Genomic DNA, 24,425 nt, shown 5'->3' with positions numbered 1-24,425 from the left:
CACATAAGCCCCCTCTCGATCCAGCGATGTTCACTGGAGTCTCGGTTATCCCGGGACTCCCTCTTCTCATTGGCTGAAACAAGCGGTAGCCATTGGCTCCCAATGCTGTCAATCACAGCCAGTGAGCCAATAAGGAGAGGGGGCGGGGCCAAGCTGCGGCTCTGTGTGTGATTGGACACACGGAGCAGTAGTTGCCCCCATAGCAAGCTACTTGCTGTGGAGGCACCTGGTAGAAGGGAGGGGCCAGGAGAGCCTGCAGGGGACCCGAGAAGAGGAGGATCCAGGCTGTTCTGTTCAAAACCACAGCACACAGCAGGTAAGTATAGACATGTTTAAAAAAAATAAACCTTTAGAATCACTTTAAGTTTGCAACTGGTAGCCATTTCTGCCTGTGTAAAATTTGATTGGTCCTGGCCAATCATAATATTTACACAGGCTTAAATGGCTCCTCTCACTTGCCATCAGAACTCACCTGATTGGGGATTGCAACACCCCAAACCATGCTGGTCATTCCCCTCATGTTCAGAAAAAGGGTGAATTTGTGAAAATATCCATGCATGACATTGAGGACAGTAGACTCCAACCCCTTGTTCTGAATGTGGAAGGTTGGGAACTGATTGCCTCAAGAATGGCCATAGTGTAAAGCAGGAGTCTCCACAAACTTTTCAAACAAAGGGCCGGTTTACTGTCCTTCAAACTTTAGGAGGGCCGAATTGTGACTAGTGGGGGTAGAGAATATCCTGGGCCCAGCATCAGTGAAAATAAACATGGAGTACTATTTCTCCCATTAATACCCATCACTAGTATTAATGAGAGGAATAATGCCCCATCATTGGTATCAGTGTAGGAAATAGTGTCCCTTTGTTGGTGTCAGTGGGAGGAATAGTGCATTATATCACTGGGAGGAATAGTGTCCTAAGGGCTGGATAAAGACTAGCAAAGGGCAGTATGGAGACCCCTGGTGTAAAGTATAAAAGGAGCACTAGCTCCCCCCACATTGTTGTTAGGATGTAGGCAGCTTGCCCTTGCATCTTTTGTTGCAAGCTACCTAGGATTCTTCTTTGCAAGCTACCCAGCATCCTTTGTTGCTGGGATGAACGTGTCTCAAGTCTCCTAGAGTTCCAGCAACTAACAGTGCACATTAGTAATTTATGTATGTAAACATTACAGAAACAAAACATGCATGCAGCGCACAGACAATATTTTATGCAGAATCTTGCAGCCAGCTTCTGGCTGCAAGATTCATAGACATATTTTATGAGGCCCTTGTACATGAGCCCTTACTGTCAGATGAGTACACAGTGCCTATTATTGTTAGTTTAAAGACGTAGCGATAGGGACATAACCTCTTTTCGTTTAGAAAAATATTGACATTATGTGGTTTTATTTCTCACTGGAGTGTTTTTTCTCGTACTTTAGAGTCAAGCTCCAGTAACCTCAATGAAGATTTCTTCTAAAAAGGTAATGCTCCTTAACCTAGCTCAAACTGAACTTTAAAGATACACATTTATTTTTACGAGGTGTACAAAACTTGCAGCTGAACTGTGTAGCATGAAAGTCATATTAATTGTCTTGATGTTGGATGTTTCTGAATTCCATGTATGGCTCTTTCTCAGCACAGCTTTATCTAATTTTATGTGCTTGAAGTGGGAGCTGTAGCCACAAGCTTAGTGTTACACAACTTTAAGGCTCTCTATTTATTTAATGAAGACTGGTGACAGATTTAATTCATTTTGCCAGTAACTGTAAGACTGTAATTACAATTTGAGCTTGATAAATTAATTCCCTAAGCTATATCATAACAAGTTTTTTTTTTTTTTGCTTTTTTCTCCCACACCACCCCATATTAAAAAAAAAAAAAAGGCATTGCTAAGTTTAACTTACCCTCTCCATACTCCATCACCATCCCTGGCTTCACCCCTGGGTTCAGCTCCAGCAGTCCTCCCTGAGCAGAACACAAGTCAGACAGTATGTTTCTGCCCATTTCATGTGAGTCTGGCCTGTTTTTTTATACACCCCCTAGCGGGCACATCATCTTACTGGCTGGGCTTGCAGTACTCCAGGGCATGAGCCCTGCTCAGTCCTAGAAGAATGCTTGCCACCACCTAAAGAAAGAAAAGGAAGCTGGTCCAACTTCACTGGACCAATTAGAAGACTGTGAAAAAAAGGTAAGTATTGGGTATTTTTTTTATTAAAATGACCAGGAGGGAGAGTGTTTGGGAACAACGAGAAGATGGTTTTAGGTAGCAGAAGACTGGAGCTCCCCTTTAATATTTCATTCCAAGCATATTTAAAATGTAGTGTCCATAACTAATACTAGAGTAGTTTTGAATTTGCATTTGTTAAAACGTATCTCTTTCCCTATCTTAAAATACTGTAACAAAATACATCACTAAAAAATGCCAGTCAATGGGAAAAGGAGGTATGAAGGAAGTAAAGTACATTTTTACACTGCATTTACATAGCTTCTATCTAGATCTACTTTGAGAAAGCACTGTCAGAAAAGAAAACTAGTTCCTGCTGGCTATTTAAATAAAGAATATTATTTTGCATCTTGTTGTGCTCCATTTATTTTGCTGGTACAATTGATTGCTATCTGGTGATTCCTAGGGAGTTGTGATAGGATAGATGAAGAATTAAATAGATTACAAAACCAGCTACATTATATCCAGGTGCTGTTAGATGGGATGGCAAAAAGGAGTGGGATGGTTTACTTTAAGCAAAATTCTAGGCAAACCTAGAGATGTATTTCTGTTAACCATTGACACACATAGTTCTTGATTCAGTGCATTTTTAATAAAAACTGTTATTTTATTAGTTTTGTATTGAATAGGGAAGTGTGGAAACCTTATCAGGCTGTGTTTTGCAATCTATGTCACATTGCCTAGATTTCCCTTTGCGTCCGGTTCATTAGATACAACTGGAATTAAAGTAAATACCTACAAAATCTGGACATTCTGCCCACCTTCCATTCATAGAGTGCTTTTTATTGATGAAAGCTACTGTATTGTACAGCTTCTATGAATGGATGAGGGGGCAGAAAGGGTGGGCATACTCCGCAGTCTTGATGAGTGTAAATGACAGGTTTCTTGCCTCATATTAACCACTCCCCAACTGTAATCTTCTGATGTGGGGGAGGACAGAGGTTTTCAACTTAGACCACAGTGAGCGGCACAACTTTGCATTCATTGTAAGTACAATCCCTTGTGCTGATGTGTAAACGTAGGCTTTAACTTTTTGAGAATAACTGGTCTAATGCCTTTCTCCATATTCTAATAGAAAAAATAATTTAGATCTCCAAAGGTAACCTCTGAACAATTTTAATCTTTTTTTCTGAATTGGTAAGGGCTGCTGAACATGGAAACAAGCTGTCCCATACCAGCTTTAGTTCATAATTATGTCACGCTAAGACAAAATGTGTATAAAAATACAATTAATTTTTTCACAGCAACAACTGTATGTCAGTTCAGAAGAGGGAGTCACTCAAGTATCTTTACATCGCTGCCATATCTATGGAACTGCATGTGCTGACTGCTGCCTAGCCAGAGATCCCTACTGTGCCTGGGATGGAAAGTATTGTTCCAGATTTTATCCATCAGGGAAAAGGTGAGCATCAGAAAGATGATATGTACCAAAAGCAATATTATGATCAATCTAAATACGACCCAGTTTTCAGAAATTACCATCATTCAGGTTTAGCAATGAACTCTTATAAGACTAAGGCTGGCCATACATTATACAATTATCTTCCAATTTTCTGCCCAATTTCCTTTAGATTTACCTTCAACTGTGTAGTGCAAGGGCCTGCCTAATTGGATACAACTGAAAGTGTTGTTTAGGTTTGTCCTCCTATTATATGGTTTTTGGTAAATCTAAACCACAAATCTCCAGATAATTGTATAATGTATGGCCAGCTTAAGGAGTTACAACAGTGACCTGAAGCCTAGTGCTGTTATGTTTCTTTGTCTTAACTGAAAATATTCCTATGGAAAAGTCAGAAGTAGCTGGTTAAAAAAAGATGACACCATGCTGTTGAATCTACACTCTCCTTGTTACATGGCTGTGCCAAAAAGTGGTGGATTTTGGGAAACATGGGGTCTTGAAGAGATTTAAGTGGATCTACCCACTACTGAATTATCTAGATTTTTAGACTAATAATAAAATATTCGCAGGAAAGCCACAAGCATTATGCAGTCTGATATCAGTCAAATGATAGCACAACCAGTAACTAACTTGCTCGCATACAGAGCAACATTATGATAATAAGTCATTTGGGTCACTTTCAGTGTACACCAGGGATCTCCAAACTTTCCAGACAAAGGGCCAGTTTACTGGTTTTCAGATTTTAGGGGGGCCAGACTGTGGCCATTGGGAGTAGAAATTGTCCTGCGTCATTGGGAGTAAACAAAGCATCTTTGGCATTAGGGGAGGAATAGCGCCCTATTCTTGGTGTAAGTTGGAGAAATAGTGATCTGTTGTTGGTGTCAGTGGGAAGAATAGTGCCCCATGGTTTGTTTCAGTGAGAGGAATAGTGACTGTTGATGTCAGTAGCAGGAATTATGCCCCCTTGTTGGTGTCAGTGGGAGGAATTGTGTCTTGTATCAATGGGAGAAAAAGTGCCCCAAGGGACAGATAAGGGCAAGCAAAGGGCCGCATGCAGCCCCTGGGCCAAAGCTTGAAGACCACTGGTCTACACAATTACTATGCTAGACTCTTGGAGGACAATTTGTAAAAAATTCACTTTGTGTATTTCTCAATATTTGCATGCAATTATAATAAATGATTCCTGCAATGTTTGTAATATGTATGTAATAGTTTCTTTGTTTCCTTTCTCTGGGTTAATGTAACAACTGCTAACGTTCGATCTTAAGAGAAAACTAGCTTAAGGATATTTGACCATGAAAGTTAATAAGCTAAGAACATTCGGTCAGCAGGGTACATAGCATGAGGGAGACTTCTGCACTTTGTCCAGTCAATGGGAAATCTTGTGTGAACTGCCAAATGAACGAGTGTTCAGTCAGCCAAATGAACCCCCAGCTTCTCAAATAAAACATTTAGCAGGCAGTGGTGATTCCAGATTCCAATAAGCTCCCCACCATCAGACCACCCTCCATCATGCCACCAAGCATTTGGTCTGGTATATTTCAAGGAGAAAGTGGGAGCGGGGGTGGGGGTTCATATTTGTCCTCGCCATCACGGCTGCACGGATAAGAGTCTAGTATGAGTTCTGGGAGAGCATCATGCTTTTTTTTCTTGTTTTTTTGCATGAGGATCCCCCTTAAAATCCATTCTAGACTCAAATGGTATGATTTGCAATTTGGTAGAGAGAGGCATGCCTATTTTTCCCCTTAGGGCCCCCCCTAAAACGTAAACCAGAACCACAGGGCTTGGTTTGATTTTTTTCATACCATCCCTGCTGTTTGTTTACATTACCTATTGGGAATCCCTGGCTGACAGTTGGAAGAGAGTGGGGATGAGTCATTGGTTCTCTAACAAACAGGAGCAAGCTGTCATTTTTAGTGTTGGTGATATTACTGCTGAACACCCATTTGTTCAGGCTGTTCACAGAAAATTTTCTAAAGACTGCACACTGTACAGAAGTCTCCCCCTAGTATGTCCCCTGTTAGTCAAATGTTCTCTTAGGATCGAATGTTGGGTTTGTTACAATCGCCCAACAAAAGGAAACTAGGAAACTATAACACACATATTACATTAATTATGGAAATTATTTGTTATGCTTACACAAATGTTGAGACGATTTTTTTAAAAAGAATATTTAAAAGTGCAGGATTTGAAAAAATATAAACAATCATAGCTACCTATGTTGATGTACAGTTGTGTTCAAATTAATAGCAGTCAGACATCACTAACCTGATCAATCACAGTTTTTGGTAGAAATGATATTTCTACATGGCAGATAATTTACTGGCAGGTGTAGTAGAGTAATAGAAATCCAATAGACCCAACAGTCATAACATGCACGCTGCTGATTCTGTGTAATTGAATCACTAATTGAAAGGGGCATGTTCAAAATAATAGCAGTGTGGAGTTCTATTAGTGAGGTCATTCACTGAGTACACTGATCTTGCTTACAGCCATTGCCTGAGAGCACTGATCGAATACTAGTTTTCCAGCAAGACCATTCAACAGAAGCCAGTTGTTATACTAGTTTTACAGCAACACCATTCAACAGAAGCCGGTTGTTAGGCCAACTTCTGTTGAATATATAGATGTACACATGTACCGTAAGTCATCCAGTTCCTGTTGAACCGGTCAGTTTTTGGTAAGTGTGTACCAGCCTTTAGTCTCTCACTTAACTCTAAACCTAGCCCTTACATTGGATCCCCAAACCTCTAAGACACCACTAAAAATAGTCCTTAACAAGTATCCTAATCCTAATGCTTTATTTTATCTCCCCTTATAGAATCAACCCTACATTTAACATCTTAATTTAAACCCCTGAACCTTTAAAAAGAAAAAAAAAATCTGTACTGAGAAAACATGGGGAATGTGTGTAGAAATATCAGCTGTCAAATTGTAATGCTGATACATGCTACTCCATTAAAGGAGAAGTATGGCCAAAGCATTTAGTTCTGCACTCCTGTGAAACACATTCAGCCAACAGCAAGCTAAAGCCCACCATTGGCTGACATTACAGAGCTGGTTCAGGCTCTGCAGGGATCCTGACAATAATGTCAGTATCCACCCAGATGGTTGATCGTAGCTGGCTCTCAGCGGCATACTAAAAGACTAAGCCACCCCTTCACAGCCCAGCTTTTCAGTGATCACTGGATGGACAGAGTACAGAGCTGGTGACTGACGGTCACTTGTTCTTTGCTTACTGAAGAATGAGAACTGAGTAATCATCTGTCTTTGATCACACAGTTCTTGGTGTAGAGCCAGTGGGGACAGATGCAGCATCGAATCCATACTGCAGTCATCTAGGTGAGCATGTATGTTTGCTTTTTAGATTCCTGCACGTCTCTTTTAATATGTACCACTGTGCTTGGCTATTATATCACAGCAGCGTATGCATCAGTACTCACAATAATCACTCCCAGCTGTGGCCCTGCGACTAAAGTTTAACCATATAGGCTGTAGCTGTGAGTTATGGGAAGCCAACAAAAGTATCCAAAGTTTAACTGAGGTTTGGTAACTATGTTTGCATTTAAGACTGCCAGCAATATGCTATTTTTTTTACTAAAAAGAGCTCTTTGCATTTCTAAAAATTTCTATTTGAGCATAGAATACAAATTACTCTTGCATTGTTTTTCTGTTTTGTAGAAGAAGTAGAAGACAGGACATAAAACATGGAAATCCAGTTACCCAGTGCCGTGGATTTAACTTGAAAGGTGCATAACACATTGTGTTCATTTGTCTTTTTAAAATTGTTCCATGTTGAAACAATAATGTACATTACTTCCACTGGTAAGCTAACCACTAGGCGGATCTCTATGAAGTAACCAAGGTTTATTGACTTAGTTGTAGTGTAGTTTTAATGCACTTTTCTGTATCTATTATAATTTAGTCTACAAATATTGTTTCTGACATGCACTGTTTATTGCTATTTTTTCTTCATTTGCCACACTCTACCTTTTGGGAGCCACATCTTAAACATGATGGAACAAAATATTAATGCCTACTAAAAGAAGCCAGGGGCAACCAAATGGTCTATGTCACCAGCAGCTGCACGAAGATGTGCGCAGTGAATTACATTTCCCAAGCCACCTTCTATACTCTGTTCCTGTAGACATGTGCTGAAAATGATAGAGGGAGTGCCCAGCACAGTTAGAAAATGCTTTCTGCTGTTTATCTTGGTGGAGGTATGAGTAGAAGGAAGGCAAGGCTAATGGTGGATGAACTGAAATTCTGCACTCTATAGTACTCTGTCTCATTGGACAACAACAACAGTACATGGGAGTATTGACAATAGGGTCGATTTACTAAAACTGGAGAGTGAAAAATCTGATGCAGCTCTGCATGGTAGCCAATCAGCTTCTAACTTCAGCTTGTTCAATTTTGGATTGACCAAAAAAAAAACCTAGAAGCTGAGGTTTTTATGCAGAGCAGCACCAGATTTTGCACACTCATGTTTTAGTAAATAAGCCCAAATTAGGTCAATAGTGTCATTTTTTTAAATCATTATACAGACAATGCTACAGGTACAACTGCAAGAATACAGGGAAAGCTGCAGTAGAGGGAAATGGTTACATTAACTGTTACATAGTTCCCTAACCAAAACAATTTAAGGACTTTGGTACATTAGTGAATTTAACATGAATATATGAAAACTTAATGTGTATGTAAACCCAGACCATGAACTTATTTGCACCCTTTTTGGACTGGTAAATATACAATTTAAAATGGTTTCTTTTATCAAGGATGGGGAACGGGGAACTGTGTTCTTTATAATCCATGGAAATAAGTAGGCAGGGCTGACACCATGGGGTAGATTTACTAAAGGCAAATAGGCTGTTCACTTTGGCACAGGAATTTCCCCTTAGCTTAGTGAATGTGGTAAAAATTGACTTCTCAAAGAATATCCAGTCATGTGCAAGGGAATTGTATTTTTGCTTGCATGTGGTAGGATGATGGAAGTCAGCAGAGCTCCACCTCATTCACTATGCTAAGGGAATTTGCTGATGAGAAAAAAAATTTAGTAGTTTACTAAAATAATTGCATTTCCATGTTCTGTGTACTGTTAGAGACCAGATAGAGTGAATGCAGGGTCCTGGGTTTAGTAACACTTTAATGATTTCTTGAAAGACAGCCAGACTTTAGAATTTAAGTATATATCTGCCTAAAGTTGAATTCCTTCAGTGACAGTAAATATCTAATCAGTGTGCCGGAACAGAACGATAAGTGATTGCTGGTTATTTTTAGAACTCTAATTTAAGATGCAGCTGACATGTCTTTTGTACTCTTTGCTTATGTGCAGTTACAGTCAATTATAATGTAAGTTAAAGCTGTCATTTTTATTGCTAACATGAATTTGCCATCAGTGCTAAATAAGAAAAAAGTGAAACTCAGTACACATGAATAGTTTCCTTTATGTGGTCAAGTGAAAGGCATACAAATGCTTGTAGACTGTACAGTTGCCACTTACTATATTTAGTGTAAGTCAATGCAAAATTCCAAAAGCTGATAATCCTACTGCTAACCACTGTAAAAGACATTAACCACAGTAGTATACTATTTCCAATATGCACCAAATATTCAACAGTTTAATGAACACTAGAAAAACTTTTAAGGTTTTTTTTAATATTTAAGACACTATTTATGGAATTACAATATTTACAATTCACTGGATAGTGTTTCAAAATGAAAGCAAAATATTACATGGTATTCACCACAAAATCTGAAAATAGGGCATAGTTTCCGATTTCCAATCTCCTTGGCTTTTCACTTTACAGTTCATTTATTGCAGAATAAAGTCATGGTTCAGTTATAATTGATGATATATGTCCACAGATCAAGGTGCTGTCCAGCTCACAATGGTTTGCACCCAATGATGTGGCTGCCTTATATTTATATTGTTTCCTTTGGCTGTCTCCAAGACGGCTAAATATATTGAATAGTTTTGGAAAGACTGATGTTTCTGGCATGGTTTGAAGTGTTTTCTTCTCTTTCACTCTTATAAGGCTACAGGAGCACTGAAGAAATTGTACAGTATGGTGTAAGAAATAACACAACTTTCTTGGAGTGCAGTTCAAAATCTCCACAGGCCTCTGTCAAATGGCTGCTTCAAAAGGATAATGACCGAAGGAAAGAGGTGAGTTATAGTCCTACAATATCCAGCTCAACAAAGATGACTCATTTATTAATTTTCCAGCATATTCCAACCAACTTAAGTCAAATAAATATTTCACAGGTTAACCACGAGCATTCCCAGAGGAGGGGGAGCTATTGGATTTCTGATGGGGCAGACTAAGGAAGGCGGGGAGCAAAATTCTTATCTTTGTTAGCAGTATTTGTTAACTGCTTTGTACCCTGCAAATGTTCCCCTTTTGAAAGCCAACTTTGTGTGGTTGCTAGCTTCCAAACCTGGCTTTGTCTAACGGTTGGGGTCCTCACAAACTGACAAAATCAACAGTGGCTTCTCATCTAGGGATCACTAAGTCGGCTATGATATAGTGATTAAATGTAGATGTTAGACTTTGTTTACAAGTTAGTCATCACACTGCAGATGAACTCTGTCATCCTTATGGCCTATGTCGACAGGCTTTGAGCTTGTGTCAGAGTAAGTTGGCTAAATATACTGGCCTTCATAAAACCTAGAAGGCTGATGACCAATTCAGCGGATAGAAGGGGGGGGTGCAGTTTTAGATTGAAGGTAAATATTGCAGCATAAGCTGCTGTTTTTTTTATCTTTTATAGGCTTTTATTTTGTTGTGTGGAGTTTTACTTAAAATTCTAATTTAGTAAATGCTAAGTACAGTGAAGTTCTGTAGCCAGTTTCAATGTAGCTGTTTTCTTTAATATAATAAAACATTTGCAAGTGAATATCCAGAAAAAATATTTTTATGCACTTGTTTTGCAATTTCATTCAAGATATCGTTAAAGAACTTCCAGGTGGGCACCAATTCTGTAGAAAGACCTCCATGAAAAATCAGATAGAAACATTACACATTGAGTTATGTAGAGCCAGAAAAAGCATAATAGAACAAATGACCTAAATTTGTCCCTCCCTCATCTGCTGTGAAACCATAATAGAACAAAGCCAATGAATATTTGTCTGTAATGTCTGTTATTTTAATATCCTGCCTTAGAAAATATGGCATGATACTTTCATACTGAAAAACAATATTTCAGACCGGGTTATTTATGCTGAGTAAGAAAGAACCCCGGGTTGGTGGAAAAGGGGCAAGTGTATATAGTGTGCAGATTATGTTTGCCTAAACTTCAGACTGTTTTTTTCTTAACTTTGGATCAAGCAGGGATATTTAGATACCCTTTAGGATTTGTATTACTCGTTTTATTAATGTATTCATTTACTTCTCATTAGAATTTCCTGATTACCTGTCCTGCTGAACCTGGACACACACTGTCTGTGTCCAGAGTCAGCCAAAGGCTCTGTTTATATGTAAATGCTCAGACGAGTAGTCACATGTGAAATGGCCGGTGCTAACTTACCTTGTGAATGTAGCCTTAGTGTCCCTGATGGGAATGGAGAAATATAACTTTTCCCATTCTATCAATCAGTGAAAAATGTTCGCTTTATAAGGTATACGTTTAATACAGTGAATGTGACATTCACTAAATAGTCACTGTAGGTAAATATTCTTGGTGCACATGTTTCAAATGACAACAGTGAATATTTGGCGAATGTCACATTCACTGCTTTTCAAATGTACCCCGTGTTGTTTTGCTTCCTGTTGAAATTCCTGGAGTATTTTGGGCACCTGAATTTCCATCTTGATCTGTCTTCTGCTGGTAGTCATTCCTGTACCATTGGGACCTGGAGGAGTCAGGCTTTGGACTTTTAGATGTAGCTTGGTGATGACTTCACTTCAAGCAGCAGAATGAGGGAAAATAATTCAAATTTTCAGTAAGCCAGCTATCCTAAGCTAGTTGATATTTGATTTTTATGAATCTCAAAAGTTTTGGTATTCTGGAGTTTATCTTAGTTTTTTAACTAGTCTTATATGTATTTACAGTACAGTATATTAAAGTAGAACTGTAGGCAAAACCTTTTTCTTTTGTCATATTGGATAGAGAAAGGGAGGGTTATAACCACTGTCAAATTTTTTTTTTTTTTTGCAATCTGTGTCCCATTGTGGAGATTTTCTGTCACTTCCTGTCCCATAGCCAAACAGGATGTGATAGGAAATCCCTGCAAATTAAAAGAATTCTCCAGGGACCCCCAGGTCACTGGAACTAGTGTCCCCATTGGAAGATTTCCCTTTTATTACTTTTCTGGGGACAACCCAAAATTTGGGATTTTGTTTTACTTTTAATGATAATGGTAAACAGGAAAAATAGAGTGGGTGAATCTACTTAATGGGGGCACAGACAGCAATAAAACCTGACAAACGTTCTAATCCCTCTTCACTCTATCCAAAACTGAAAAAAAAAAGTTTTGCCTTTAGTTATACATTAATCATAACAATATAAAGTTTAATGGCCAATTCAAGTCTCTGGGCAAATGCTAACAATATCAGGTTTTTGGGGGTTTTTTAAATAACCCCTCTGCCCCAGAACTTGCCTTGTACTTTGCTGCTTTGAAGGACTTTTTCTCCTTGTGTGAAAGCAGCAGTATCTCTGCAGCAGTCTGATGTGCTTCCCACTGAATGAAAACTACAGAGTGAAATCATTAATACTTGCTTTATTTGCTGATATCAGTTCCTGAATTGTTAATATGTTAACTCATGCTGTAAACTCCTTATACAATTTTTGTGATGCAATTGAGGACCTGTCTTCATATTTATTGCTCAATATATTAAAGCTAAAATTAAATCTTCTTATGTTTTGTCTGGTTCCTCCCTCCCCTTTCATCAACATGCTAATAAAATTTTAAATAAAATGTTTAAATTTTTATTACATGCCTTATTTTACACCCAGTGATGTCATCACTGAGTGGCTGTGCTTGTCTATGCAATTCATGCAATTCATGGGAGTGTCCGGCAAGGTACTGTACATAGCTTCCTTAAAACATGACAGCACCCTGACTCAGTACCTAATGCAAACATCAGGCCATTTCTTGGGATTAATTATGCAAATATCAAAATGCATTCATGTGTGGATGTCAGTTTGAAGGAGTGGAGTTCTATGCAGACTGCATTTGCGTTGAAAAGAGAGAACAAAACGCTCATTTACTTATTCTAGGCTTGCCAACTCACTGCTTTCAGTGTCAACGCCGTAACCTAGTAATAGTAACAACAAAAAAACTTCAGTATAGACGCGGAAGGCATACAGTGGTTACTTCAGGCCACGAACGTGGCATAAGCTCTAGTTATATAATAGAAGTTTTAACCAGGTGAAACATCTGAAGTGCAGTTATTGATCTCCTAGGGATGTTTCACCTGGTTAAAACTGTTAACACCTATACCCTCTAATACACAGGCTGCCCTCGTAATAGACTGTTTATGTGTTGGTATTAATGCGGTCTACTTGGCACTTTAGTGAGTTACGTACAAGTCAATGAGCCATGTGTCCTCATGATCCCCCCATGTTTAAGCCCCAGTGATACCTACATACCCATAGGATTTACTCTACCAAGTGAGAAGGCTATTTATGGGCAACTGAGAAGGGTCACAAACCTAGGCAGTAATAAAGCCCATCTTACCCTGATATTGTCTCTTACCCAAGACCGTTTACAGCTGATATAGCCAGATAGGCAGGAGGGAAGAGTACCTAAAAGGGACGGGTTAACTCCTAAGGTTCCAATGATGATTTCTGTCATGGGTCTTCCAATTTACAATACTTATAGAGGCCTATTTAGGCTCACATCATCTTATGGTCACCTACATCCTATGTTTTACAGCATGCAAATCCTCTATTAGTGATTAATTTGACAGATATACCGACTGGAGAGCTTCGCTAACCACAGATAACTGCATACATCACATGTTAGGTTTGTGTTTACTGGCTTTGTGATGATGCAGGTTTTTGTGGTCTATGTATGTATGTATGTATAGTTTTTTGACACTTTTTAGCTGTCTCTTTGAAATCTGGACATTCAAGGTGTTATGCGATTTATACTTTGTCTCTTTTGTATCACCATTTTTACATTTTTATATACTAATAAAATTTGGTATTTTACTTATTCATGAAGAATTTTAGAGCTTATGCCACATCCGTTGCCTGAAGTTTTTTGTTGAGACTGCATTTGCATGCAGACTACCATAGCTGACACCCACGTGTGATGATGAGCATTCTATTAAAATGTGTAGTTTTATATATATATATAGCATAAGCTGCATAGATTCAAGATTTACAAATTGACCATGAGTATAGTTTGATATATACGGTAACAATGATTGGGGTTTCATTAAAAAAACATAGGAGCCATAACACTTATAACACCATTTTACTGCATCCTGATAATATTTTACCATTTAGTCTGAGACTTTAATTGGGCTTTAAATTGATGTTATTATTGATTTCCCATAGAAGCTGTTTTCTTTTTTTTTTATTTCTACAATTTAGAGCTGTTAACCTTACTGTATGACCCAAATCAGCAGCTGCACTTTCCTTCTAGACAATGTCAGCATCATTGTCTGGAAATTAGTCTTCTGATTGCCAAGAAACAAATGTTACTGGCTTATTTTACAGGGGAAAATACGTCCAAGTGTTTTGCGATCTTGAGTGAACATTAAGTTTGAGAATTATTTAGAACCAGATGGAATACGTGATGAAACTGAGCATGTCAGTCCTTTCTACCATACAATGGGGTCTTTGTACAGAAGGGTCGCAAATATTAAATCTTCCAATATATACAGTTCAAAGTCAGGATCTTCACACTTATGTCAGTAGTTGTATTCTGCTATGCACTCTGTTTCATGATCACATAAAATGTGTATGTTTGAAATCTACACCATGAATTACATATTTATTTATAGAGAAAAGAGTCAGTTCATCAATTACCCGTTTTTAAACTTTTGTATTCAAATTTTAAGGCCTACTGTATTACTGATACTCTATTGTATCAAATGTTTATGTGATTAGTATGCTGTTTAACATGCCGCAATGTCACTAGGAGTTTTCAATTGTCCTCAGTTATATTTTTTGTTTTAAATGTCTAAAATGTGAATTGGATTGCCAATAGGACTGCCTCTATAACTTCTCAAATGCAGTCCATTTTCCCTGAATCATGCAAAAAGCATACGGCATCTCACTTTTTTCCAAATGTGACTGCAGCTGTTTTATATAGCACAGTTCTTGATTTGTGTATGTGGAATGAAAGACTGTCTGTGTTGCCTAGAGCAGTATTTCTTTGATGTGTATAGAGCAATGGATTAGAGAAACTAATGGGAAAAAAAAAGACAGTTTTTTTTTTTTGACCACATATGGACCTTTCTCACATTTTGCATACTATACTTAGTTACCATCATATAGAGTACTTTGACAGTGTGGATAAATCAATGACAATTTAACCTAAAACAATGATCACATTTTAGATTAATTTAGTCACAAATAAGAAATATATTGAATCATCCAAACTTTTGAACCACTTGAAAATTAGTAAAGGAGTTCTTTGAGCCCCTTACAATTCAATTCTCTCATAATTGCTCCGCGTCATCATAAAAAAAGATGTGTGGAAGCTGTGATCTCTCTGCAGAGGTCTGACACTCCTTCCCTACCGAGTTAGCTAGACCTCTCCAATTAGCAAAAATCAGGAACCTTATTGATTGAAGTGCTTCAACTGTGGCTCAGTAGGGTGCACATGGATCTTTGCAAAGAAACAGCTTCTACCCCACAATTTATGGTCGGCATACAAGTATGTATGTAAATGTTCTCTTTAATAGAATAGGAGACATCTAATTCCATTCTACAAGTGCATTAATCTGTGAATTATCTGTCCCTTAGCAAAGTGAAGATAACATAGCATTTATAATATATATAATATTATAGCATATACGGTTAAATATTAGTTATTTTTTTATTTAAACAAACTGAAAAGATTTAATTTTCTTCCACAGGTGAAATTAAATGAAAGGATCATTTCAACTGGACAAGGACTTCTTCTCCGTTCCATCCAAGACTCTGATACAGGATTGTATCACTGTATAGCAACTGAAAATGGCTTTAAGCAAACAGTTGCCAAAATCAATTTGAAAATCTTAGAATCGGAACTTGTGAGTTTTATGACTGACAAATCTCAGTGGATCTGGGCAAGTACATTGAGTGGCCTGCAATTTCATCCCAAGGACCTTACTGGATCATTCAGTCACTCCGAGATGCAGATGATTAACCAGTACTGCAAAGAAAGTAGACAAAAAAAGAGTCAGGTGTCAGAAGTTCCAAAACTTAAAGGGGATTATGGCAAATTGAAAGTTCTTTTGAACACCAGAAAAAGTAGAAATCGGAGAAATCAGTTACCTGGTTCTTAAGCATTTGTTATGATTACAGCCATAGAATTTAAAATTTTGTTACAAGTCACCTAGGCAAGAAGTATGAAAATTAAAAATGCAATGAATTATTTATATTCAGTAGAGCAAAAGAACATTCAGTCCTAAATTTTCCTCTCTGTTCTTACTGAGAGCCTAAACATTTTCATGTTCCTCCAATATTGACAAAATTGGTGATACATGCCTACTTACTTTTAGCATTGGTGTTTTCTGTACTTGTTTGGGCTCTCATAAACTGAAGGTTTTTTTTTTTACACCTTATTTATTAGAATTTTTTATTAACATGGAAATAAACTGAATTTTTGACAATTTGCTGTATGCAAAAAAAATAGCTCTTAATGAGTTTATGTTTATACCGTTGTCTTATCAAATGTTGCACAGAAATATTGGGTTGCAATCCTTAGCAAACTATCAGTTATCTAATTTCATTAGTCTTACTACTGCTGGTAAATGCTAAAATGAGAATATCATGGGCTGCAACACATCAACAGTCTTTGCATCATATGATTAAAAGGCCCTTCAATGTAGATGAGACTTTTTGGGAACCTTTTGCATAGTTCATATACTGAAAGTTGAATACAGTTGGTAGTAAAATTATAATTTGAAAAACTGCAAAACAAGCACACAAATAACTTGTCACTATAAACATTTTCTTGAGGTATACATGAATCTATGAATTTATATTAAGATTTATTATGTTCAAACGTAATTCTAGTAAAGGAACACTTTCCAACAGGAAGTGAAGACAATGTTGAATCTGTTGCTGCTGTTTACTCCTTGGCAGACCAAATTTTCTAACTTAAATCAGTTGGCTGATAAAACTCTAGGAGCAGAAGCACACTTGAGAGCATAGAGCAGAAAGGATTGGGAGCAACCAGGAGACTTCCTAGATCTCCAGAATGTCAGATCCCAGGTGAATTGAGATTGGGGTCTAGGTATTGCATGAAGGAGTTCAAGCATGAACATTACCATAATGTGAATGTCTCCTGGCAAAAATACACAAATATGGGATTAAACAAAGCATTTTTTGTTAAATGGATGGAGCAAAGTTTGGAAGTGATGAAACTGAGGAAAGTGAGCTGCGAGTGTTTTTACTGTTAAAAGGGATACAATTGCAAAAAAAAAGCACCAATTGTTTTGCAACATTTTGCTGCTCAAAATATATTTATCTTTAATATTATTCTATTCACTGGGCCAAGAACTCAACCCTGCTGTAATATTAATCCAAATGCATTGGTGTGAATAAGAAAGTACTGTGGTAAATTTGTAAAGATAAGATGTTTAACATGCAAATTGTTACAAAGGGCTCTGGTGACAAAAATGATGTCAGTTGTTGATGTGAAAATAATACAAAAAAGTTATAGAATTCTTATTAATATTTAAAAGAAAAATTAATAATTCTAATGTAATAACAAAAATAATAGACTTATTAGATTACAGGAGTGCTGACAGGAGAACATTTTCTTTGAAGGGAAAGTGTTTCCGTCACATTACTACAACATTCATCACTGTCTGAAAGTAATGAAAGCTCTCCTTTGTGCAGCATTTCAATGCCGGACAATAATCCTGCTGTTCATTTCCATGAAACATAAGGAAAAGCTTTGCTTTTAGCTTGCTGTGGCTGTTATACAAAGTTCCAATAAAGTTTAATGTGCCAGTTGCTGATATCATTGCTGTCAGCTCAGCTGGTGGATATGTGGTATATGTTGTCAGGGTGCATGTTGTCAGGGCTGTATGTATACGTTTGATGCCCTGCATTGTATATTATGATCTACTCCAATGATCAGAATCTGATTTAATTTCGTATGGCCTTAATTATATTTTCTTGAGAAATGTTAAAATGTTACGTGTAAAAAGATTATCTTGGCTTCAGCATCATCAAAACTAATGCCCATAGTTATTATTATTCTTTGCCATAACAAATGGGATTTACAACTAGGACCATGCATTTACTTGAATGTCAGAGTTAACGTTTTATTTCAGTTAGATGTTTCCCGTGTCATTTTGTGTTCACTGATATACAGAATTTAACTACTTACTAACTAACCTAAAACTATCCCCTTCCCCCTCATAACACCTATGTTAACCAACCTGTGTAGAAAAGATGTACCTACTTTGAGACTGCATCAGTCTGGTCACATGATCTCCCATGTGTCAGTCAGTGGCAGATGCAGGGGAGAGGAAGGAGCACTCTTACAACAGCTAATAAAGATTGAAGTGGTGACATCACCCATAGGCTTCAATGACCCATCCATTATCCAAGCTCCCTCATCTTCCCTGTCTCTTCCAGCCGCACTGGCTGATGCAGGGGAGCTAGATCAAGTGACTGGACAGGAGTGGCCTGAAAATAGGTAAATATATATATTTTTCTTATATGGGTTAGTTAGCATAGCTGTTAAGGGGACAGGCACAGTTTAAGAATAGTAGGTGTTACCTGGACAGTTTAAGGCTAGATACAGTAGGTGTTAGCTGGTATTCTACTTTAAGAATTTTTATTGTAAAGCTGTTTTTTTTTTACATTATTTTGACTGCAGAACCATAAACTATAGCAAGTGGTCTATTTAGTCTGCCCATTTCAGGTTTCCATAAATGTTGACAGCTGAATCGCCAATATGTTTCTAATATTTGTAGGACACTCTGGTGGTGTGCTTTCCATTTCTAGCTCCACCCACCTGTCAGAGCGATAACAAACCAGTTTCACACTAGTCACAGTATTCTTTACTAGTTTGAAACCAGTTTTACTGGTTTGAAACTCCTTTGCTTACCTTAGTAATATCTACAGTACAATGGCACTATAGCCAAGACGTCTCAGAGGAGAATGATGCCATTGTAATCTCTAAGAGATATGAAGAAAGATAAGACAGGTGAACCAACCAATTGATGGCAACCTAAAGCTGAAGAATTAGTTTGGGTGTACCTATCTTAAAATTCTTTATGTATGTTACTTTGGCAAGGTATGTTTAAAGTCAGTTACCAAGTGTTTTCTCAAAACACGGTTGTGGGCCCCAGGCAAATACTTGACCTTCAGTAAAATGAAAAGAACATGGTCATATTCAGTATGCAAGTAAATGAGGACTGAGTTATGGTAACTAGAACAAAATTGGAGCTGTTGGTAAGAGTTCCATTTTTGCAATAATATTTTTTCCATTTTTCATAAATAATTCCCAAAGTATGCCATTTAATGTAACTTGGATAATAATTCAAATGCTGTTATTCCCTTCTGTTGACAAAGGTTACATTTTGTAGGTATTTTGCACGTGTGTGGAGGTACATCAGCTATTACACTGCAGAGGAAAACAGATAGGGATTTTTGAGAGTGAGACAGGGATTCAAATTAGCAATGCCTACAGCACATTAACAAAATATTGCCCAAAATTTTATTTGTGCTGGAAAGTCTACACTCACTATGGCAGTCAAGCACTACAATAAAAAAGCTATGCAGTGGGACTAAAATGAATAAAGTATTGTAGGATAATCATGCAGCAGCCTCTTGTATTGGTAGTTTAGATCAGAAAATGTTCACTTTCATGCATGAATCTAAATACTACAACAGTTGTTTGAAAGGTAGTGTATGCCACCATGAACAGTCTAGCCTGAAAAAAAAACCTTATATAGCTACATAAGACTGTCAAGTTTATTATCTCTTTAAGTGACCTTTAACTGGGTCTTATCTTCAGTTTGTACATTTGAACTAGGGAACATCTGGACTACTATTAGATAAATTTATATACGCCACAATGCTTATGTTATATCACAGTAAGTAATATTTTTTACATCGATGAAGAGTTTCCATGTGTTGTAAATTATGTGTGTGAAGAATTCATTTTTTTTCTCGTTTCACAACAATATTTGCTATTGTGTTAGAAATTATTCATATTTCTTTTAGCTTTCCATGGTAGCTAACCCTCTTAATCATTAAAATATGTAGTCCTTAAAGTTCTGGCTTGCTACGTTATGTTTGAATAAAGTATGAAAAGAGACACATGGATTTAATATTGGATCTACTACACAAACTGTTGTTGTTGCCTTACTTAAAAAGTATAAATAAAGGCAAAGCTTTTATTTGGTTTTGGATAGAGTGAAGATGGATTAGAAAACATCCAGATTTGTAATGCTGTCTGTGCCCCTGCTGGAGAGATTCACCTTGTTTGTCCTATTTGCCATTATTCCCAAGCGTGAAAGAAAATCCCAAATTTTGGGTTGTCACCAGAATAGGAATAGAGGGAAAGTTTTCCAAAGCTTCCTCTAATACAATTAGACTTCCTCTAATTTCCTGTTTTTACTATGGAACAGAAAAGTGGAGGGAAATCTTCCCAATGGGACATGTGTGGCAAAAATAACAACTTACCAGGGTTATTCAAAATAAAAAAAAAACAATGTTGTTGTTAGTTCTACTTTAATTTTAGCAAACATAATATAGTTCCCTAAAAGTGGGAACCCATCAGCTAATAATCCTCCACTAACACAGAGAAAAGCATACATACAGTATATTAACTCTCTAGAGTGAAAACATAGTTGGTCAAAGCCCAGACCAATATTTTAGGTTTGATTAGGCTATAACATTACCAGGATGCCATTTGTTTCATCTCTCTGTGCTTTCAAACTGTAATTCTTGTCAATGTATGCTAGTAGGATCCATGTCTAGTGATATAGGTGCCCTATTTAGAATTGCTTTTAGTTTCACCTATTTGTAAATACAAAATGTGGTTTGTTATGAATTACCTTTTTGGGGGTTCAGGTTTTTGCACAATAAGTTATTGGCTTCATGAAGTCACATTTTCATTTTTCTGATTTTCCTAAAGCTTCATTCCTTTTGCATAAATAGTTAATAAAATGTAGATTATTGTCAGACATCATATAGTTTCTGCATTCAAATCTCATAACCAATAGTCTTCATACTTGGGATTTGAAGTGTAGGTATTCAGTGATGAATGTGTGAGTTCAACCGTTTTGGAAGAGGTATGTGCTGAAAGCTGTTCTAAGTTGCTGTAAAATCGGCAGCAGGTCTCTGTAATGCTTAGCAGGACTTGCTAACTGAAGCAGGTGCTCACACTGCCTAAACCCCACTGTATATTGTAAGACTGCTTTAATATTTTTATTACTATATTACCTGTTGAATTTCACTGACCGTTGCCTGTGCCATATTTTTTTATATTTTTGCCATTATTTGCTAGAACTAAAAACATTTCAGTGTATCTTGTTATTGTAACACCAGTTTGTTCCTAATTTGCTAACATGGTTTCTTAGAATCCTCACCTCCCTAGTCCTGTAATTGCCTCACTACTCTCCCAGAAGTGTGTAGGGAGCTTACATCCATCTACAGGTCGCACTTGGTGCATGGAATATAACACTTCTGGCAATTGCCTTGTGTTCATTGCTCTACAAGTTTAATCTGTACATTGATTATTGCAAGTCTACAGTAACGACAGGCATACAGTGTTTCTTGCTATAAAATGGAACACATCTTATAATTATGGTAAAGACAGAAGTTCCACCTAGCAGTCATTTTGAGAGGTTTTAACAGGTGCTCTGGAGTAGCCCATCATAGTAGCTACAAAACCTAAATAGATTATTTTAGCATAACTAGGACACACAACTATATTTTGCTTCCTTGTATGACACCAAAGGAGTGATTTTTACAGCATAACCCCAAAGAATCAGCCTTCCTCTTGAACACAGTTAATCCGCTATACTATACTCTGCATGCAATTCAGTTACAAACAGATTTCTAAGCTTTTTGTCTCTTAATTTATCACAATGCCCCATATGAATTATTAGAAAAAATATATTACAACACTACTAACACATCGCTAGATAAATCTTGCAGTCTGCATACAGGTTATGACTGTCTTGTGTAGTACATTCTCGTTTCTAATGCATGCACGTGCATAAAAAAAATCATAGATAATACTATATTGATTAATTTTTTCATATAACTCAACCTATCTACAATATATTTACGGTTTAAAAAGCTGTGACGTAAAACCATTCATTTTGTTTTGGATGGATCATGATGGTTTAAACCTGAGCATTTATACCCTGTTTTAATACCAATGCTGAGACATTTCCATATAAATCCTTTCACCCTGCTTGCATGTCAAACCCAACTGCCCCAATGGTAGTCCTCTGCCACACAGATATGGGAGTATACCAGGAGAACTGTGGGTTATAGATCATTAAATATGTGTTTAGGAATTATGTCTAAATAATAGGGGGCCAATTTGCATTTTGTCTCATTACACTCTACCCAAAGTATGCTGTGAATAAGGGCCTTTTCAAGATAGTTGTCATCGGGCATCATGTGTACAGTGTGGCTAATTTGATGGCATGTTCTCCTGCTGGTGCCTTTTGTAAAACATTTTACTTGTTCTACAATGTGGGCATTAAAGAAAAATTATGAGGCCATCTTAATTGTTTAAAAATTCTGCCCAAGAGTAGGTATCTGCTATTACCCTTATTAGCCTGAAAATATTCCTTTGTGCATATAGTTTTCACTTCGTTACTTGAGACTTGACTGTCTGTTTTAACCGGCTAAGCCTCACTCAACTTCCACCTCCCTGTCTAGTGAGAGTGACTACAGTACTAACTAAGCATACTTTTGTGGGGTAGTGGATGGAGCTTAATCCATAATATGCAGGTAGATGGAGCTTAGTTAATAACATGCAAATAGATAGCCCTTAGTCCATAATATGCAGGTAGATGGAGTTTAGTCCATAATATGCAGGTAGATGGAACTTAGTCTATAATACTGTAAAGTCAAGCCCCTAGTATCTAGTAACAACGTGAAACTAATTCTGGTAATTACACAGAGGAAGGTTTCCTGGCTGACAATAAACAAACCCCTAGTAGTACTTATGCTTGTGTATGATGTTTACTTAATAGTAGACATGTTCTATTTAATGTACTTGTGCCATGCATATTTTCAGTAAACTCAAATATTGTAAGCTAATGCTTAGGCAAAGAATTTGCTATGGTTTGTCACTGACGGTTTCTCCAACATTATTTGAGAAACAAGAATATGTTTGTCTACTAATAAATGTATTTCCCAAAGGTTAAGTCCACCCAAAACTGATATTTTAACTTTGCATGAATGCCAGTAGGTCAACCTCCAAATGGCTTCTTATATCTCTCTTTATAACTCATTTTTATAACCCTGTAGATGTCTTAGCTCTGCCCCACTCCCTGCAACCATTGCTAGGATTATGATTCTTGCCACTGTAATCTCCATTTATTCTTTATAAAGAAGGAAGCAGGAGGAGTGAGACTCCCTTGCTTGGATTTGCAACAGTCTCTACAAAGTCATGAAATCAAGTAGAAGATATCACCTCTAGAGTCCCCAAACCATAAAAGAAGCCAGTGGGAGTTTCATTCTTTCAGCATCCATACAGAAATCCTAAATATATTGGTTTTGTGTGGATTCATCATTTTGGATATCTTTAATTTTGTAATATAATTGTTAGAATGTATTTGTGCTATTTAACATGTCAGTCTTAAACCCTTTCAAAAATGATGTATATAGATTGTTTATATCTTTAAGCATACCTGCCAAACACACATATTATTCTGCCAATATGTTTTTTGTTTTGTTTTTTATACAGTCGGTACTTACTAATTTTGTCCTGTGTGATCTACAAAGTCTGTCTGCACTGTGCCCTCATATTGTATATAACTAGGCAACAGAAATGTATAGCAGGATGAATCTGCTATGGTAAATATGAATGTGTTTACAGTTCAAGTAGCAAATTGAATAGGTATTTCATGCTATATACATTGCTTGTTTCAATACAATAAACTTTACATTTATGTATTTATAGTCTACAGTTTTTTTTCTGTAAAACATACATAAAAAACAGAGCCTGGGTACTTAAATTCTACATCTCCAAGCAAAACATTTATTAAAATAGTTTGGAAACTTTGGCAACATGTTCTGTTATCTATCAGTAAATTTTTTTCAGAAATAAAATTTGACAATAAATCTGTGATTGGAAAAATAAGGAGGCTGCTTTTGCTGGCCTCTCCTCCACTCCTAGCTGAAATACTTTAAGTCTCCAACCTGGAATAAGAGCTGTATGAAGGACAAGCTCATTGCTATTGGCAGCGGTAAACCATGTGCAAGACAGGGACATCCAGGAACAGTCAAAGATTTGTCCTGCATTTTTATTCAGCAAGGGAGCAAACACAATTTAAAGCAGGAGGGCTTCATAAAGCAAGTACTAATTTCAGCTATTAAACCAGTTTATGTTAGTTCCTGACTAAATAAACAGGCTATACATGTAGCTTTTAGTGTTCTGTCATAAGCAGCCTTCTACCGAGCAGCAGGCTCTCACAGCAGAGAGAGCCATGAGCATCAATCAG

General features: G+C 37.1%; 1 protein-coding gene across 1 annotated transcript in view; it reads left to right on the top strand.

Annotated features, from left to right (window-relative positions):
* SEMA3C (semaphorin 3C) overlaps positions 1-23,877 on the top strand; it is a 198,632-nt gene extending 174,755 nt beyond the window's left edge. Inside the window, exons 14-18 of the mRNA XM_089685854.1 lie at positions 1,420-1,461; positions 3,449-3,606; positions 7,285-7,352; positions 9,642-9,772; positions 15,642-23,877. Coding sequence (XP_089541980.1) covers positions 1,420-1,461; positions 3,449-3,606; positions 7,285-7,352; positions 9,642-9,772; positions 15,642-16,052 — 810 coding nt within the window. The 3' untranslated portion in view covers positions 16,053-23,877. The remainder of the gene's footprint in view (positions 1-1,419; positions 1,462-3,448; positions 3,607-7,284; positions 7,353-9,641; positions 9,773-15,641) is intronic.
* Positions 23,878-24,425: the final 548 nt, after the last annotated feature.

The sequence above is a fragment of the Staurois parvus genome, unplaced genomic scaffold (assembly GCF_062004578.1).
Source record: "Staurois parvus isolate SC_StPar_1 unplaced genomic scaffold, SC_StPar_1.0 ptg000019l, whole genome shotgun sequence".
NCBI classification, from domain to species: Eukaryota; Metazoa; Chordata; class Amphibia; order Anura; family Ranidae; genus Staurois; species Staurois parvus.
The sequence above is the reverse complement of the archived record's forward strand: the minus strand, read 5'-3'. Positions and strand labels throughout refer to the sequence as shown.